The following is a 19,839-nucleotide window of genomic DNA, read 5'->3' on the forward strand; positions in this document are numbered from 1 at the left end:
GATTAGCTGTCCACTGTTAAAGTATTGCTGCCCGATGGACACAAATGGGGCAGGGGGTGAGGCTTACTCAGGAGGCCTGTAGAAAGTTGCAGCGACATCGGAAGATGATGTGATTTTCTATTCGTGACTCTGTACCCATTTTTTTGCGGGAAGGGGTGTTCTGGGGGGTAAAAAAGGGGTGTCCATGGAGGTCCAAAGACTGCGGATCGTCTCTAAGAGAAGGCCCTTTTTAGGTGTTCTTACAAAGTGTTTGTGAATTTCTATACTGTAATGCGATGCATTGCTCTGAGAGGCCAGTATATTTGTGTTAGTATTGCAGTATCTTCCAATGTTTAAATGGTTCTAAGAAGAATAAAGGGGGAGCTGAATATTATATAAAAGACTTCTAGGATTTATGCATTGAGCCCAGAGTGGTTTTCTTCCTTAAATAATTTTAGCAACTTGGCTCTATATGTTGGACCTGGCATGGCCTTGGTAGCAGTAGATATTCAGAAGGAAACAGTTTGCCTGACTTCATTTGAACTCCAAAATGTAGAAAGCTTTTAGCGAAATGTCACTATTGTGGTGGCCTTTAAAGGTGCAGTCCCTCTTTACCCCCCAAATGAGCAATGTTAAGTGAGCTCAATATGTTTTCTAGCTGGGTTTGATCTTCTATATAATAATATGTTCTTGTATAGCGCTTTACAGAGACATTTTGCAGGCACAGGTCCCTGCCCCGTGGAGCTTACAGTCCGTTTTTTTTTTTGGGTGCCTGAGGCACAGGGAGATAGTGACTTGCCCAAGTTCACAAGGAGCGAACACCAGGAATTGAACCAAGCTCCCCTGTTTCAAACTCGGTGCCAGTCACACTAGTGTCTTTACTCCTTATATACGTGTACATTTGTATTTATTTTTAATGTCCAAACCCTGCTGTATATATTTCACATGGCAACTCCTGTTTATTCTCACTTGCCCTACACCACCAGTGAGGAAAGACCCATTTTCTAAGGGCCTTATCAGAAAAGCTCTTATCAGTCAGCCGGGAATGAAACCCGAGTGCCCAGTTCAGACACCTTGTTGCACTGTAAAACCCAAGTAATGTATGTATAGCTTTTATTTACATAGTCATCCATGTACAGGCATACCCCGGTTTAAGGACACTCACTTTAAGTACACTCGCGAGTAAGTACATCGCGCTCAATAGGCAAACGGCAGCTCACGCATGCGCCTGTCAGCACGTCCTGAACAGCAATACCGGCTCCCTACCTGTACCGAAGCTGTGCGCAAGCGGGGAGACAATAGAGCCTGTTACACATGTGTTATTTACATCAGTTATGCACGTATATGACGATTGCAGTACAGTACATGCATCGATAAGTGGGAAAAGGTAGTGCTTCACTTTAAGTACATTTTCACTTTACATACATGCTCCGGTCCCATTGCGTACGTTAATGCGGGGTATGCCTGTACATAGCTCGTTACAGCAGTAATACACATGACTTAAGGCTGCGTCCATAGTAGAACACGCTAGCCGGAGATATTTCCTGACCTGCAGGCAGAGGCGACGGAGACGTGTCATTGGGCGACCCGTGCGCGGGAAATGCTAACTTGTTTGTATCTCGAAGCGCCGATCTCCTTGTAGCGCATGTGCACGTGCTAGCGCACTATGTGCATATACATTGGCGTCCGTGTTTGTTTGCTCGCGCAGAATCCTGCACTATGGACGCAGCTTAATGGGAATAAGCGCTTCATACATAAGTAAACGTTAGGCAAAGGAGTCCCTGCCCCGAAGAGCTTAAAATCTTAGTAATGGCACAAGTAGCGGTTGTAATAGAATTACAGAGACATTCTTGAACCTATGCACCATATGTATGAATGATGTTTTTCCACTTGCTGAATGTATGGATTACTGTACATGGCATTTGCTTTTCTGGTACTGTATGTACCAATTTTAAGACCCCTTTCTGGGAGGAATTATATCCCAGCTCGTGTTGGAATTTCTTTTCCCACCTGTTTTTGTTTTAAAGACGCACGTGTGTTTGACTTTTCGTCCTGTCTTTGTTCCTCTCCGCTTCTGCCAGTGGAGGAAATCGAACAGATGAGCAACTTGTTCCAGCAGAAGCAGAAAGAGCTTGTGGTGGCCGTGTCCAAAGTGGAGGAGCTCAGCCGACAGCTGGAGATGCTGAAGAATGGCCGGATTGAAGGTTATCATGACAACCAATCGGCTGTAGCTGAGCTTGATCGGCTGTATAAAGAGCTGCAGGTCAGCACTATGCTTATTAATATTACAAACTTGGGACACTTATCAGTTACATTCCCACTTTGAGGCTACCTTCCCGTACCATGCTGCAGTATAAGGCAGTACAGTGTATGACTGAGCATTGCTGCAGCTTTTATTTATTTTTTCCTTTATAAAACAGAAATGCCATAAACCCTTTTAATAGGGTTTTCCTAAAATAAGATTGCAAGCTGTACTTGCACATCTGACTCGTACTCAACTCTCCTCCCCGAGACATGGGGAACGCTGGCTATTATTTTGGTAACCATTTTGCAGCCAACACAATGGCGGGCACGCCACACACCATCAACATGGGGATGTTCCATGGCAGGGGTGCTCAACTGCAGTCCTCCAGCCCCCCTCTGACTGAGCCACCTTTGCTGTAACTGGGATATCCTGAAAACCTGACCTGTTGGGGGGGCTTGAGGACTGGAGTTGAGCACCCCTGCTCTAGAGACGCTATGCATGAGTCTACTTATGCATTGCCTGTCACTTCTCAGCACCAGACTTTGCATATGTTTGCTTATGTCCCTCCTTTTTATATTTCTATCATTTATTTCCTTTTTTTCTTAGTTTAATTATGCGCTATTTTATGTTTCAGTGGATTATTCTCAACCCTTCACTTGACTATAAATGAGGTTAGATTTTTGAGACTTGGATGTTCTTTGTATGTATGTCTTTATTTATATAGCGCCAAAAGTGTACTCGGCGCGTCACAAAGAATACAGTACAGGGAATTATAATACAATAAGTGCGGCAAAATCAGACAATAGGAAAGGAAATCCCTGCCCCGAAGAGCTTACAATCTAAGTGCTTTGATGGGGAACTTAGAGACAGCAGGTGAGGGAATACGTGTTGTAGATGGCAGTGCTTGGTCACAATGGGTGGTACGAGTGACTTGAGTGTGGGACAGTAATCATGAGTGCAGGCTATTTGGATGCTGATTTGTGGGACAAGTTTTAAGGTTGGTCAGTATTAAAATGAGAGGGTTTACACAATTTACAGGGGAGGAGATGGCAGGGAGACATGGGTGAGATCAGGTGTGCATGTCTTAGTTCAGGCTTAGGGGAGATCCCCAGAAGGAAGGAGTAGATAGAGGGTGTGAATAGACGATTTGTGTGAGTGTTTTTTATTGAAGGGTAAAGAAGTTGCTGTGAGAGGTGTATTAATAATGGTGGGGAAGTTTGAGAGAACAGAGACGTTCACAAAGGAGTGAGGAAACAGTAAACAGAAAAAGCAGTAGGGAGGGCATAGTGAGATGCAGGAGGAGAGACAGTCCTGGTATTGGAGGATAGGAACAGTACAAAGAATCACAGCTTTTGGAAAGTTAAATTCTCACAGTTGCGGAGTTGTTGTTGTGCAGAGTCCCGATCTTCCTCACTTCCTCAAATCTTCAACTCCAAAATTAACTCTGCCACACACTTAAAATGTGACTCTTAATATGGGACACATAGCCAAATGGCTACACAGCATAGTCTGTCTTAAGTACTCAGATCACATGCAATTGAATAACAATTAAGGGAGGGGTCTGCCTATCAACTCACAAACATACACCAATAGTTAATTAAATCTTATTTTTTTTCTTAATCTTTAGCCAAGTACACACTGTGCCTCACTGTGTAATGTAGCGCGTAAGCACACTGCTGTATGGTACACACCACCAGCCATGTTTGGTACAGGACAATGCACGTGTGCACTGCTTTACTGTATATGCATGCAAAGGATTTTGGGGAAGCTGTGGCAAATGACTTGCTGCTTTACTATATTAGTTGATGCAGATTACATATCCATAACAGTAATCATTGAGAGGTAGATTGCAGGCTCTTGAGCACATTAATTTAAGCGGTGTGCTGACCTTTATATTACATTCAAAATACGGTCTCAAAATGTAAAAGTGAAAATACATTGGCTGCTACACCAGCGGCCCTGCAGGAAAATGGAATCTCAAATACCCCTATTGAAATGAGCTTGCTTGTTTTGACGAGATGGCCATCTTTGATTTTGGAGTTCACTGACATTGAGCTGGTTAAGTGTAATTACCAATGTCAAAATGGCTTCTTCACGACTTTAGAAAAAAACGGATTGCAATAGCTTTACTCCAAGTGCCATTTTACGCGTTCTCAATGCACATGCAACTTTAAACATTTCGGAGACAATATTCCCGTAGTGTTCCTTTAAGCACATGGTCTTGGAAGTGGGAGAATACGGTTTCTGATCTTGGTGAGTTACTTGATCTTCCCCAATTCCCAGAAATGACATTGTAAATAGTTTTGCACAAGTATTTGAGTGTTATGTCTGTAGAATGCTGCATACACTATTAAACTGCAGATTGTGTTCAAAATCGTACAAAATGTATTATTTCTTCTCAACGCTTCCCTGTAAAGGTGGGTTATTATACAAGGAATAAAGCCGTAAGGGTGTTAAGTAAACTTCACACTATGAGCGCTCCAGATTAGCATGCACAGCTCTGCCTTTCGGAGTCCTCTCCTAAACGTGCTTCTTCCTCCTTTCTTCTGAACGTATTCAGCTGAGGAACAAACTGAACCACGAGCAGAATGCCAAGCTGCAGCAGCAGAGGGACAGCTTAAACAAGCGCAACTCTGAGGTGGCAGCCATGGACAAGCGTGTCAGTGAGCTGCGAGACCGCCTGTGGAAGAAGAAGGCTGCCCTGCAGCAGAAGGAGAATGTACCGGTAAGGGATTCCAACTCGCCCGAGAGGCGCAATGTTCAAATACGTTTATACCAACTTGTGGGCTGGATGTGGAAGTCCCTCGGATGTATGTGCTTTGAACATATTGCTGCCCTCTGCAGTGAGACATGTAATGATCAGCAGGATCATTACTAAGCGTTACAATGGCATTTCCACTAGCTTAGCGTGGCTGGCAGTCGGTAAATTGCTGGCCCTGCGATCCCCATTGCGGGATCGAGGTGCGATTTAACTCGTATCGGAGCTTAGTGATTCTCCTCTTTTTTTTTTTTTTTTAGTGTTTCCTTTCCCTTGTGAAGACAGGTCATCTTTTGAGGAAACTGCACCTTATAAACTGCTGTTAAAGAAATGCTCATGTTGATGCCTTTAGAGCAGATGTACTTTTTGGGGTTTGTTGGCTGGTTTGGGGTTTATATTTCCTATAAACAGGCCCAAAGCCTGCAGTAGTGTGCACATTGTAACCTTTGCTGCTGCTTCTCACATGCTCCTCCCCACCAGGGAGCACCGAGCTGAGCCAGCATTGTCTTCCATTATCTAGAGGAGGGGTGCGCAAACTTTTCAGTCTGTGCCCCCCTGACTGCTCTCCCCCCCTACTCGGCCCCCCCCCCCCCCCATTGCCTGATTGCTGGCGTTTTTTGATGTCGCAATGCAATGTGACATCACGTTGCCATGGCAATGCAAAGTCATTGGACCCCGGCATTTAATTTAAGTGCTTTTAGAGAAGAGTGCGGGGCTTCTGTACGTGCCACGACCCCAACACCCCAGAAAATCTCAGGGCACACCCCTGATCTAGAGCCACTCTGAGGTTGTATGAAGTCCAACGATGTAACAAACCAAAGGGACTTGGTAACCATTTACATTTTTGCTTTTGTTACTTTTTTGGGCAAAAAATACACAATTGATGATGATTTGAATACTAGGTATGTCTTTTCCAAAATGTATTTAAATAACAGTGCCCAGCTGAAGGAAGGGTTACAGTTAGGTTTTTCAGGAAATGTGTGCTAAGTTAAGGCACTGGATGTTAGTGTGCTGTTGTGCCGTTGTTGTGTTGCAGTGTTTCCCCTCCCCTCATTTTTGTGTTGAATAGCTTGCAACCTCCTTTTTAATATAGATTTCATCTGATGCGAATCTACCTCAGCAGGTAGTGGGCACTCCCAGTCGAGTGGCAGCTGTGGGACCCTACATCCAGTCTGCCACCATGCCCCGCCTCCCGTCCAGGCCCCAGCTGCTTGTCAAACCACCCTTCCCAGATACGACCGTAACCACACCGGTGCCTGATGTGCCGTTGAAAACACAAACCCTGCCCAACATGAGAGCAACTTCTACGGGGAAGACACCAGCTGGTAATTACCCACCATCCTTTGTATAATATCAGATTTGTCAGCCTAACCCTTTGCCTTCTTGAGATTGCAGGCGAGTTTGGGTTTTGCATAGGAGTTTAGTACTCTGGGGAACTAGTGTAGTGGGGTTGGGCATAAAAGCAAGAACTGGATCAACATTTCAATGTTGCGTTCAGTGACCGTACTGAAGTGTCTCGAGCATTGTAGATTATGGATATCCATTTGCTATATAGATATATAGAAAAAATGTTATGTTTATTTTCTGGTGTTGTGTACATCCATTACATTGTGGCAGCAGCAGCAGCACTCATTGATACCATTGTAACATTGTCTAATCAGTTTTGCGCACCTTGCGTGTGTGTTGCAGGTTGGCACCCTCTAAAGCCACATAGGGGGCCCAACAAATATGCAAAGTGAGTGAAACAACCTGTTTTCCCCTTTTAGAAAAATGTCTCCAGTGTTTTTGCTGTACTCAGGAAACACGGCTTACTGGGCTTTCCCCAAAATGTTAATTGTTGTAGGAAATGTTTCTTTTACAGAAAGGTAGTGTAGTAGTCTTTGGATTGGCTGCCTTGGATGTCTTATCTGTTGTGAACACTGTAGAGTGATGTGAAGACTGACGCTCAATATCAGTGTAGACCCAGGATAGAATTGTAAAGATGATTGAAGATAGGAACTTGCCATAAATCCATAACGTCATATGTATACTATAAAGTTAAGGGGGGGCCACAATTAAAAGACCTAGCAGTCAGCCAGACTACCGCAGATATGGTCCTAAAGCAAACCCCACTTAACATATAAACTTCCCCAAACAGGGTCAAAGGTAAGAGTATAAGGGCTATTGCCCATTACCTGCCCACGGGGGTACATGGAAGTCCATAAAGTCCCACGGGACGAAACGCGTTGATGTCCCTGTGAGCTTATTGGAATAAATACCCTCAGTTTTTACTCTGGAATTTTGCCCATGATTTTTGCCTTCAGGATTTTCTCCTCAGGACATTTGTGCTAGCAGTGCTCCTTTGCTCTACTTGTCTGTTTCTGTTGTGAACACGCATTTTGATTGAGATGGCTGTCGCCATATTGAGTTATGTCTTGGACCAGGGCTGGCCAACTCCAGTGGAGCCACCAACGGGTAAGGTTTTAAGCATATCCCTGCTTCTGCACAGGTGGCTTAATCAGTGGCTCAGTCAATGATGGAGCCACCTGTGCTGAAGCAGGGATATCCTGAAAACCTGACCTGTTTTTGGCCCTTGGGGATTGAAGTTGGCCAGCCCTGGTCTAAGACAATGCAGCTTCCATGCAAACCCCATGCATGCCAATAGCAAATTCATGCGTATCCGGATTATACTTTGCAAAACACTTTCCCAAACTTGTCTAATGAGCAGTTTCACTACAATGGTGAAGTTCTGGGAATTTCTTTATAGAAGGTAATGCAAAGCGTGACAAATACCCAGCATTTTACCCCCAAATAAAACTGCAGATGGAGGAGGTGGCTCAAGCTGCTTTGAGAATGTTCTCTCCAGATCCTGCTGTTTTGGGAACAAATGTTGTAGAATACGTTAAAACATTGTCTATTGTTTGTAATGTCTCTTTCTGCCCCTTGTGTTTACTAGGCACTGGGATCCCAAGTATCAAACCTCCACATGCAGGATCTGAATGGAGCAATGCAAACGGAGATAGTCAGGGAACAGCTAAAGGATCATTGAAAAGTGCAGGACAGGGTGAGTACAGAGTAAACCTACAAAGACCGCTAGTGATCTGTTTTTCCCTGATTCAGTGTTTATTAATAATGAAGCTGTGTTTAACCACTCTTTATTTGCCATTATTTTATACATGGCAAAATGATGTTGAAATTTAATTTTTTTTTATATAATTCTAATCGCTACCTGCAAGTTTGTTGAAGATGTCCGATCTTGGCTGCAATGATCTGCAGTGACACTGTTTTAGCAATGTGCTGCAAGGCTCCTTGTGCGCTGAACCAGTTCAAAATGTCTTCTATTTGTTGCTTCATCTTGCCTGATTCCGTGGCACAGCAGCACAGTGTATGCTGGACCATATAGTTTGGTAGGCTATATATAAACCCTGAGGACTGTTCTACAAGGGGAAATCCAGAGTTTGACCTGGCAGCTAACGTTTGAAAAGGAAACAATGTCTCAGTCTTGCATTTTAAGTACGACTTCAGAATACAAGGTGGCTATGTCTTAATAATTTTACATATTGGTGTGTGTGTGTGTGTGTGTGTGTGTGTGTGTGTGTGTGCGCACACATAGTAAATATTATAAAAACTATTTCGAGATGATACATTCTCGCCCAAATTGGCCTTTAGAAATGTTTTATCTCGTGTTAATGCTGCTGACATGCTTGACCCTTGCGCTCACTTCCAGCTGTGAACACGGACGTGTCGGTAAGAGAGCGGGACAAGAAGACACGACCATATTCCATGTTTGATTCGGTCGAGCCGCCTCCTGGGCCTCCAAATTTCGGAACTTTACGAAAAAATCAGAGCAGTGAAGATCTTCTGCGGGACGGCCAGGTATGAATAATATATGTGTGTGAAGATCTGCATATGTCTCTTCACGTCTATCTATAACAGAGGTGTGCAACATTTGTCAACTCGTATTGTATCTACAAAATGTATTTATCACAAATGGCTGTATAGGCGAAAAATGTCTTAGAAGTACAGGTCCTTCCCCGCCCCCCCACGCCACCCTTTTCCGCCCTTTCTTTGACTCTTATTTTCTCCTTTTCAATTCTTGTTCAAAATTGCCCTCTTCCCTATTGCTTGTGTGGAAGTAGCACCCACCTTAAGAGTGATGTCAAAATCTAGTACTGTGCAATGGTATAGTATAAAAAGTAATGGATTCGCGTGGAAGGCCTAAGCATGCTTGTTAAATGGCCTCATCAACTGAAAATGGCTGTAAAAATCAAGTAAGGGGACCTGTAGGTTTCATTTCCACCCACGGCAGTGCAGTGACTCCCTTGAATGGCACCAGGGCTAGGTGTCTGCTGCTGATAGAGAGATATCAGTATCACAGTAGAGATGTTGTGCGGCGCTGGATTGTCCTTCTTTACTCCCAGGCAATAAAGGAGTCAACATGTTTGTGAAGAAAGATTAAAGAAAATGTGTGACCTGAAAGTATTCCAAGCATGCATCTGTGTCAGATACATTTCCTGAACTGTAGTCTCTCTCTTTCCAGGCTGCTAATAAAAATGTGGCAAAGGTACCCCCACCAGTGCCTTCGAAACCAAAACAGCTCAACTTGCCTTATTATGGCCAAGCCAACCAGCCTCCCATGTCAGACCCCAAATCTGATGGCATCTCCCAGAAGCTACCTCCAGCCTCACTTGGAAACAATCAAAAAGCGGCCCCGCATCCGCCTCACCCATCCCAACAGAGGGTCCCTATACCGCCCAGCCACGAGCACCCCCCGCCCGCCAAAGGGGATAATCCGCCTGCCGTAGCAGTTCGACCTTTTACTCCGCAACCAGCTAAAGAGCCGCCTCCTCCACCGTTCCGCAAACCACAGACGGTTGCCGCCAGCTCCATTTACTCAATGTATACACAACAGCAAACCCCAGGGAAGAACCCGACTGTGCACAGTGCCCTTGGCAGAGCTCAAACTCGGTCCCATTTCCCGTGTGGTAAGACATGTAATTGATGTACACACACACACACCATATGCAAGGCACTACCTCACTACAAAGCGGGCTTGAATACGATTGTGGGTGTCTGCTGCGTAAATACGTTAAATACATGGTGACGAGACAGCAGGGACCCCATGTCTTCAAGTGATTTACATTTATTTTATGATTCGGCTCCCGACGGAGCCTTTGTGACGGCCTTCAATCTTGATAAAGGCTCCGTCGGGAGCCGAAACGTAGAATCTATTTAAGCACTTAAAGATATGTTGTGTATATGTTAGAGATTGAATCTCCTTGTGATGTACAAGCCCACGGGGAAAAAAAACAAAACTTTAAGTCGGAAAGGTTAAGGCCCGTGTTTACTGTGCATTTTGACACACTACTTTTATGTGGATTGTAAATTGTAGTAGTGTATTTTTATTGTTAAACAATTATCCATATGGGTGTGTATTCTCCAATGCTTTATTACCTTTTAGAAACATCTCATTTCTTTCCTTTACGATTTATTTTTTTTAGCAGCAGGGGTCTGGGTGCTGGGTCACACAGAGGCCTCTGTAATATACTGGGAAACTGCTGTCTTGTCAGGGAAGATCAACGCTTCCTTCATGTAAATGTAGCCGAAATTTTCCCTGACAAGATGGCTCTCGGCATGATTATGTGAGTATAGATCGACTTGGGCTGTGATTATAGTCCGTGCGATGGCACTACAAGAACAAATAGCAGAATACCTATGAGGCTGCCCCTAGTGCATGCGACAGAGCGCGATGGAGCGACTGCGTTTTGAAAAGATAAAAAAAATTGTCTTTTCGAGGAGCGGGCGTGTCACACGAGTGGTTCAGCCAATCACGTCGGACCAGCTTCGAGACTCGCTGTGCAGAAATCGCTTGAGCTACTATTTCTGTTTTTCCACTTTCTGCGTCACGGAGATGAGTATTACACTACAAATTGCTTTTAAGCATGGCTTTAAAGTATTCTTTGTATTTTGCTTTTATTTCTTAGTGTACGGCAAACCAGTCATTTCTGGAGCCGGATCCCAAAACCAACAGACATCCAATCAACTGGCCGAGAACATGTACGTAGATGGACAGGTTAAATCAAACAGTCCTGAACCGGAGTCCGAGACTCCAGCCTCTGCTAGTGAGAACCAAGAGACTGAGCGAATTCCTCGTCCACTTAGTCCAACCAAACTTCTGCCATTTTTGTCCAATCCATATCGAAACCAGAGCGATGCAGATTTGGAGGCTCTGAGGAAGAAACTTTATAATGCCCCAAGGCCGCTAAAGAAACGAAGCTCCATCACAGAGCCAGAGGGACCCAATGGACCAAACATTCAGAAGCTTTTGTATCAGAGAACTACATTGGCTGCCATGGAGACCATTTCCGCTCCTAAGCAAACCATTGTGACCTCTATTTCTGAGAGCTCAGCGGAGGGCCAGAGTTCACAGGCCACTGCAGAATCAGGGACCGAAACCACTTTGGAAACAGAAGCACCTATCCAAGAGTACGAGACTGATCCAGCTGAGGATGTCATTAGTGTACAACCTGAAGAAATCGAGCTTCCTTCCCCAGTGCTCGGCCCTGATAGCGTGCCTGAGGGGATTCCCGGTGATTCTCTCCTACCTCCGCCTGTTGAAGAGCAGAGTCCAGAAATTCCCCAGCCCCCTGACGCATATATAGAGGAATACCCACCCTATCCTCCCCCTCCTTATCCGACCGCTGGGGAACCTGAGAGCCTAGTGGAGGACCCGTTTAATATGCGCCCCCCAGAGATCACAGGCCAGTTCTCTCTGCCTCCTGTAAGTACATGAATTCTTGTGCATGAACTGTTTTTGACTTATATGCGTATTAGCTCTTAATAGTCCCTTCTCTTGGCATCTATTATCTGTTAATAAATGTTGCTGTTTGAAGAACAGATCACTGTTACAAAAGGACGTGTTCCAAAGAACATCCACTGATTATTCTCAAAGTACCGAAGCACTTAACCCTATCAGCGGTGCATTAGGATTAGGTCATTATTTTGCATGATATCCAATAACAGTCAGTAGTTCTACCTTCTCTAGTGCCAAGATTCACATTCTAACTTTGTCGTGCTTGTTCAGTACAACTTTATGGCAATGGGACTTGGGTCGGGTTTATATTGTGAACGAATTCTGTTCCCCAAAGTATAAAGCGTTTGCTAGTTCTTTTCTGGCCTGCTCAGTAACCAATAGAAAGCCACATCTGTCCTGAGCCCACTCTCAAATGAGCTCATGTTTCATAGGGTAAAAGGACGAACCTGCGGAAGAATGGGTCTGAGAGAATTGGTCATGAAATGAGAGTGAAATTTAACCCACTGGCGTTGCTTTTGGACTCTTCTTTGGAAGGAGAGTTTGACCTTGTACAGAGAATAATCTACGAAGTAAGTACAGTGTATATCGTTTGAATATGTCAGGGTTTGGGTAGCCTGTGGTTCGTGTTGGATTTTGTGCATATGTCTCCTCGCTAGTTTATACTGTTTTATCATAACCTATGAAAAAAAGAGGTTTAACCGGCGCCAAAAAAAGGGTAAATACCAGTCCTGTTATGACAGTCCAAATACAGTCCTTGGAATGATGAATGGTGATGATTCTCACCTCAGCAATGCATATATGAAAAAGAGAGAAAGAAAGAGAATAATGGTGCAGTAAATCAACACAGGAGGGGGAAGGAAGGGGGGGGGGGAAACACAGATATTAGCAACAAAAACAACAAACAGAGCATACAAACATGAAACACAAGCACGGCCTAAAAAATAATACAAAGCTTATTTATTAGCGTGGACATGTGTATTAACCGCATCCGGAGGGGCAAAATTGCAACCCTACTTACGAAATGCTGGAAAGGTACAGGCAGATCTGCTGTAAGCAGCTGGGCTTTCAGGATGGCGACCGGAGCACTTGTGCTGGCGTCTACACGTGACTGGGGAATCAGGCGGATGTCTCCGATGCCGAGGCCTCTGGGCGGACGTGACGTCACCCCCATTGTGTACTCTCCACCGGCTCACAGGACTCCAGTCCTCCAGTCCTCCTTAACAGCCGCAATGTCGCCGTACCTCGGTTAAAACACTTGTAGGAGACTGCAGAATTTCTCCTTTGAAACTGCAGACTGTACCACAGTAAAAACACTCTAAAACAGGGAAGTTCCAAGTTTTAGAGTGTTTTTACTGTGGTACAGTCTGCAGTTTCAAAGGAGAAATTCTGCAGTCTCCTACAAGTGTTTTAACCGAGGTACGGCGACATTGCGGCTGTTAAGGAGGACTGGAGGACTGGAGTCCTGTGAGCCGGTGGAGAGTACACAACGGGGGTGACGTCACGTCCGCCCAGAGGCCTCGGCATCGGAGACATCCGCCTGATTCCCCAGTCACGTGTAGACGCCAGCACAAGTGCTCCGGTCGCCATCCTGAAAGCCCAGCTGCTTACAGCAGATCTGCCTGTACCTTTCCAGCATTTCGTAAGTAGGGTTGCAATTTTGCCCCTCCGGATGCGGTTAATACACATGTCCACGCTAATAAATAAGCTTTGTATTATTTTTTAGGCCGTGCTTGTGTTTCATGTTTGTATGCTCTGTTTGTTGTTTTTGTTGCTAATATCTGTGTTTCCCCCCCCCCCCCCCCCCCTTCCTTCCCCCTCCTGTGTTGATTTACTGCACCATTATTCTCTTTCTTTCTCTCTTTTTCATATATGCATTGCTGAGGTGAGAATCATCACCATTCATCATTCCAAGGACTGTATTTGGACTGTCATAACAGGACTGGTATTTACCCTTTTTTTGGCGCCGGTTAAACCTCTTTTTTTCATTTGTTCCCCTGACTGGTTGTACTACCAGTCTTTCACCTGGCTGCCTGAACATTTATATTTATAATTCTAGCGCTGTTTTGCACCTATTCTCTTTTTTCTGTTTTATCATAACCTGCTTCAATGCTGATTTGTCGCACAGTTCAGAAATAGGAATCAGCACATGATCCTTTCATTGCTCAGGGTATTTAGGACAAGAGGCATTTTTGTAGGTTTATGCACTCGTACAGCATTCTGCAGAGTCGCACACATTAAGGGCTCAATCATATTTAAAAAAATGATGTATTATGCAACTGTTTTTAAAAAAATGGAGTCTGGTGAGCACAATAACAACCTGCCTTCTCTGTCTATTTTCACATGAAGCATGCCCATAATCTCCCCTATCCTCAACCCTTCCCAAACCTTCTTAAAGTCCCCCACCTCACCCATCCAATCGCCTCCACTGTCCCCACTGTCAGACCTATCACCATGCCACCGACCAGACTAAATCCAGGAACCTGACCCCTCCACCCCTGCCCAACAACACATGCTCCCAATGCATCTAACCCATAGCCCGACCATAACGTTCCCACCCCTGCCCACCATAAAGACATATTAACAATTACTCTATGCCCATCACATGAAATGTTCCATATGTAACCCCACCATTAGTTAGTAAAACAATGTGGGGCGCCCCGGATAAGGGCACTATATAAATGTTATAAATAAATGCCGAATCAATTGGAAACGGTGAGTGAAGGACGCTTTTGTTTCCTTTGTATGACTACAATTGGGAAACCTACAAAAAAAGGTTTTGTGCTTTTTATTAGTATTCATCTTAAAGCTCCAATGATCACATTTTGTGTTGGTGCCAGTTGTAACTGATACCTGCTGCAGCTCAGCACAAACCCCTGGGATCCTACAGCCTCATTATTCACTTTGCACGCGAATGCCTCTGAGTGAGCAGTTGTATTAAGCGCTCTCGTGTCCTCCTCCAGGTGCAAGATCCCAGCCAGCCGAATGACGAGGGCATCACCGCGCTTCACAACGCTGTGTGTGCTGGTCACACGGAGATTGTGAAGTTCCTGGTACAGTTTGGGGTGAATGTGAATGCAGCTGACAGCGATGGCTGGTATGTGGCATATGGACAAACACATTGTCATTGTTTGGAAGCGATCAGCCTGTGGTGTGTTAAAACAAATGAAGAAAAACCCGATCATTTCTTCTACACATGCAGGGGCATATTTACTAAGCGGTGCTATTCTATAATACCTCATTCACGTGAAGGCGTCTTGTTACATAACGCCGCTTTGTTAATATAACCCATAGCGTCTACATCAAGGGTAGCGAAGTCCAGTCAAGGGCCACTAACAGGCCAGGTTTTAAGGATATTCTTGCTTCAACACAGGTGGCTCAATCAACGACTGAGCCAGTGATTGAGCCACCTGTGCTGAAGCAGGGATATCCCTAAAACCTGACCTGTTGGTGGCCCTTGAAGACTGGAGTTGGCCGCCCCTGGTCTACATACACTTGCTCCAAATCTGCAAGGAGAGCCCCATATCAAGAATAGGTCACTTGTTTAAGAAGGCGTATGTGTCGTTTCCAGGACAGCCTTTTCTTTTTAATCGCAGATTGACAGAGTTTGGGAGAAAAAGGGTGTCTCCCTCCCCCCCCCCCCCCATGTCCCCCTAGTATAGAACAAACACAGTCCTGCTTCAACAGATGTGAACACAACGTACAGTGGTTAGATTAGCAGTGTGAGTCTGACGATCCTTTCTCTGCCCACTCCAGGACGCCGTTACACTGCGCTGCATCGTGTAACAATGTGCAGGTCTGTAAATTCCTGGTGGAGTCGGGAGCGGCGGTGTTTGCCATGACGTACAGCGACCGGCAGACAGCGGCAGATAAATGCGAGGAGATGGAGGAGGGCTACAGCCAGTGCTCCCAATTCCTCTACGGTACGTCTTCAAAACCCCAGCATTACAGATTACCAGAATCCATACTGCTTTAGATGCAGGGAAAATGAAGTCTGAATTGTGACAACTGGACCCCCCTGAAGAAGACCGTGCGGCGCATTCGATGCATTCTGAGATTTGCTGCACTTTCTTTATACAGAGGAAAAGGAGAACGATTAGGCCTGGATTTGGATAAAGCTATTTTAGCGACCTGGGTTTCGTCGGCAGTGTTACACCGCGCACACTCGCACCATGTTACAGGCACATCCACCGAGCTCTCCCGATGTGCCGTGCTGAGTGATGCAATAAGCACATTAACAAACACGCAATCTAACGATTTGAGTGATTAGTCTGAATGGGGCTTTTACAGAGTCCTGATAAGACGTTCCCATTTGCCCCATGAAAAGTAAAATATCCAGCTGTAAGAACCAACACTACAAGAAAATCCCATCATGTGAAGCTGATCGTGCGTGCTGTTCACCAAGTAAAATAATCAATGTCACATTTCACCTGTAACCCCTTGGTGACGATCATGCAGTGAAGGGGTTAACTTGCCATTCTCTCCTGTCTAACTCCTTGCGTTCTACCTGAGAGCGGTAACATGTTCAAGTCAGACCTGTGGGTGGAATTGTTTATACCGATGCGCCCCCTGCAAATAGTTGAGGCTGACACACAATGTCTACAATTATTCAGGGCCTGGAATTGCACAGAGCCAAAATATCATTTGATTTCGAGGAAATAGAACAGATTACTAGGCTGCAGGGTGCGAACATACCTAAAATGTTCCTTTCGGGAGGTGTCTAAATTACAGACAAGCAGGGCAATTCTATTTATCGGGATGTGCTTCCTATAGCAGCTGACGGGATTAGTGGGCAGAAGGAATAAGCCACGGGGGACTCCACATGTTGGGAGTGTGTAGACCTACTTAATAATGCCTTATAATGCAGCATGTTGGTTTTTTGGGGGGTGGGGCGTATAAACTTGAGCTTGGTGGGGTGGTACAGCTCCACTTAGCAGCGGTGATTGTTTTTCTAGCTGGCTGTGTTACAATCTTTCTTTTGGAGCACGCGCACACACAGCTTTTCTTTCTCCCCCTTGCTCGTGTGCCCGTGGCTGCAGTAGGTGGGTTACAATGAATGCCTGGAATTTGGGCAGATTACAGGCCTGCAGTGCTTTCTCACTGCTTGGGGCTGAGAAAATAATCGTCTGCGTGCTGATTACATTACTCACTGCTAAACGCCCTCGTTTACCCTTAAGGAGACCAGTAAAATATTCCAACATACATTAACCTCTTTCCTGCCATTTCATTTTTCCGTTCTGCTGTATTTCTTATTTATAATTATTTTGATGTTTAGCTGCCTATCATTTTTTTTCATACTTCACTGGAAAAGGGCTATGGTGGCCCATGCTCGCTCTGGTCAATCAACAGGTCAGGTTTTCAGGCTATCCATGCTTCAGCACAAGTGGCTCAGGTGAAGATTGAGCCACCAGTGCTGAAGCAGGGATTTCCTGAAAACCTGACCTGATGGTGGCCCTTGAGTACTGGCATTGCCCGCCACTGGGCTAAAGGGTGATAATAAAGTACACCGCAGACATTGAAAGTGCTCTGGGGCTCAACTAACATGAATTAATTTCACAGGTGTGCAGGAGAAGATGGGGATCATGAACCGGGGAGTGATCTACGCTCTGTGGGACTATGAGACTGAGAGTGATGATGAGATGTCATTGAAGGAAGGGGACTGCATGAGCATTCTGCGCAGGGAAGACGAGGATGAGATTGAGTGGTGGTGGGCCCGCTTACACGATAAGGAGGGATACGTGCCACGCAACCTGCTCGGGGTATGTATCGGGCTTCATTCTTATGCTACCGACGTCTTACAGCAGCATTCAAATGTATGGTAGCTGCATTAATGCCGCAGTCTAAATGTCATTGATGTAGAATAAACGGCCATATTTACTACGTGGTGCTAAAGCAGGGGTGCGCCTGCCTGCTCTCCCTCCCCCCCCTCGTGCTCGTGCCACACACCCCTCTTACCTTGTCTCGGCGTTTCAGATGTCACGACATCATGTCGTTGCCATGGCAGCGCGACGCCAGAGACAACGTAAGGGAACTTACAGAGGCCCTCGCCCGGCATTTAGTTTAAATGCTTTGGGGAAGAGCACGGGGCCTCTGTGTACCACGCCCCACAGTATGTGCACCCCTGCCCTAAGGCATCTTCTGGTGCTGGAAGACGCCTTTTGGCCCATTCAATCGAAAGGGCTGCAAGGTGTCTTCCAGTGTTAAAATGTCCACGGCCCATGTTTACTAAGCTTTGCCGTAAGGGCCTGGTCACTTCTAGCAGGTGTGTACATTGATCTTGCAGTTCCTGGTGTAGGCTCATTGACTTCTCCCCCACCAATATGATCTCATCCTCTTTGCAGACCTGTTTCGCAGAATAGTTTAGGAGGGAGGTCATGTTTCTCTCCACATATTTCCATATGCATGCGAGGAATTGCAGTTCCCTCGGTCTTTGAAAGGGGCTGCGTTTTATAGTTTGAGTAACCAGCAGTAACCAGTTTGCATACAACATACGTGTACATTGCCCTGTAGAGTATTATACATATGAAAGTTAGGGTTTTATATTGCATGATGGTCTTTTTACGCCAGTCTCCCGATTATCTACAAATACCTTTACTTGCACATATTCTTTTTGCGGTTTCATTTAAGATGTATTATAAGATTTACATTTTTTTTTTCCCCCCAGCTCTATCCAAGGATTAAACCAAGACAAAGAAGCTTGGCTTAAAGTCTTTTATGTGACCGGTTATGAAGTATTAATATTAGAACAGAAGAAAGAATAGGTCTAGCAAAATTTCACCAGACACATCAAGATCCGTGCAACTTGAAAGCAATAAAGTCTGCGTCTTTTTCAAACAAATGAAGGATTGCTCGCTTCCTCCTGTGTACATAAAAAGGCTGTTGCACAAATACTCGAGGTGCATTGTATGTGCTACCGGACTCGAAACATGAACTTATAGACTATCCAAGAGAGAGTCGGCACATAACACACATCGGAAATGAAGAGCAGTGCGTGGCCGCCCCTTAATGCTGCCTCTCCGACAGACAACAGGTTTATCCGAGACAAACGAATTTCTTATTTTTTACGTCCATCTTGCGTACGTGATGCTTTACTTGTACTAATGTCCTAACTTTTTAGATGAAACGGCTAACCCCATTTTGGATGTTTTTAGCAGTATAGATATGCAGAGAGAAGGCCATTTTCTTAACAATAACCCTACATAGACTTTTTAATGTCCTTTTTGTTAAAGATGACCAGCTAAATTGATATGTGTAAAGTTAAACTTTTTTTTTTATTCACGAAAATAAAGTGTTGTATGTACGCAATGCGACCATGTAGCTTTTAGACATTTTCAGTATTTTAAGAAAAAAAACATTCTATATTTATTTATCTTCAGAATAGTCGTGTAGAAGAACTGTATAAGCTAAAAAAATAAATAAAAATGGCAAATTGTGATGCTTGTTTGCGCTTCTATTTGGCAGCGGCATGTGGGATCTAATGTTTCTCTCCACATAGTGCTCTGACTTTCAAATCCAAACTTACCAGGCGACTCGCCTCATGTATGTACCTGAAAAGAGGAAAAGACTACCTCTAAGAGGGTGCAGAAGGATTGGGATTCAGTGTGCGGATGGGATGGGATGGTGTGTGTGTGTGTGTGTGTGTGTGTGTGTGTGTGTGTGTGTGTGTGTGTGTGTGCGCACACACACAACACGCCCATTTCAATGGGTGGTGGACTTCCTCTTCTGTTCACCACTGAAGACTAAATTGGTGTCCTAGGATGTATAAGGCGACTGCTCTACGGGTAAAGGGAGATGTGCTCCGGGGAGGTGTTTCTGCACCGGGAGGGGAGCTGTACATACCGCCAGCTACGCGTGATCAAAGTATGATTGGGCGCGCGGTGACTGACTGGTCAGTAAGGGCTGCACCAGTTCGTGTGGGGAGTGAATGGGGGAAGTTGGAGGGGACCGGGCGGCAGAGGCGTGGGGGTGAGGGGACCGGAGAGCAGGCGGTAGAGGCGAGGTGGAAGTTGGTGAGATTGCGTGGGGGTGAGGGGACCGGAGAGCAGGCGGTAGAGGCGAGGTGGAAGT

The 19,839-nt window shown here is 45.2% G+C and overlaps 1 protein-coding gene across 3 annotated transcripts in view; it reads left to right on the forward strand.

Moving 5' to 3' along the window:
• TP53BP2 (tumor protein p53 binding protein 2) overlaps positions 1 to 19,207 on the forward strand; it is a 58,148-nt gene extending 38,941 nt beyond the window's left edge. For 2 of the 3 annotated variants that reach the window (XM_075595521.1, XM_075595522.1), the window contains 12 exons: positions 2,061 to 2,242; positions 4,785 to 4,949; positions 6,076 to 6,307; positions 7,918 to 8,025; positions 8,689 to 8,837; positions 9,502 to 9,946; positions 10,946 to 11,742; positions 12,207 to 12,344; positions 14,736 to 14,869; positions 15,529 to 15,695; positions 17,332 to 17,531; positions 18,437 to 19,207. In XM_075595521.1, coding sequence (XP_075451636.1) covers positions 2,061 to 2,242; positions 4,785 to 4,949; positions 6,076 to 6,307; positions 7,918 to 8,025; positions 8,689 to 8,837; positions 9,502 to 9,946; positions 10,946 to 11,742; positions 12,207 to 12,344; positions 14,736 to 14,869; positions 15,529 to 15,695; positions 17,332 to 17,531; positions 18,437 to 18,478 — 2,759 coding nt within the window. In that variant the 3' untranslated portion in view covers positions 18,479 to 19,207. The remainder of the gene's footprint in view (positions 1 to 2,060; positions 2,243 to 4,784; positions 4,950 to 6,075; positions 6,308 to 7,917; positions 8,026 to 8,688; positions 8,838 to 9,501; positions 9,947 to 10,945; positions 11,743 to 12,206; positions 12,345 to 14,735; positions 14,870 to 15,528; positions 15,696 to 17,331; positions 17,532 to 18,436) is intronic. The other variant, XM_075595523.1, reaches the window with a different exon arrangement.
• The last annotated feature ends 632 nt before the right edge of the window (positions 19,208 to 19,839 follow it).

This window comes from Ascaphus truei, chromosome 4, assembly GCF_040206685.1.
Source record: "Ascaphus truei isolate aAscTru1 chromosome 4, aAscTru1.hap1, whole genome shotgun sequence".
Taxonomy (NCBI): Eukaryota; Metazoa; Chordata; class Amphibia; order Anura; family Ascaphidae; genus Ascaphus; species Ascaphus truei.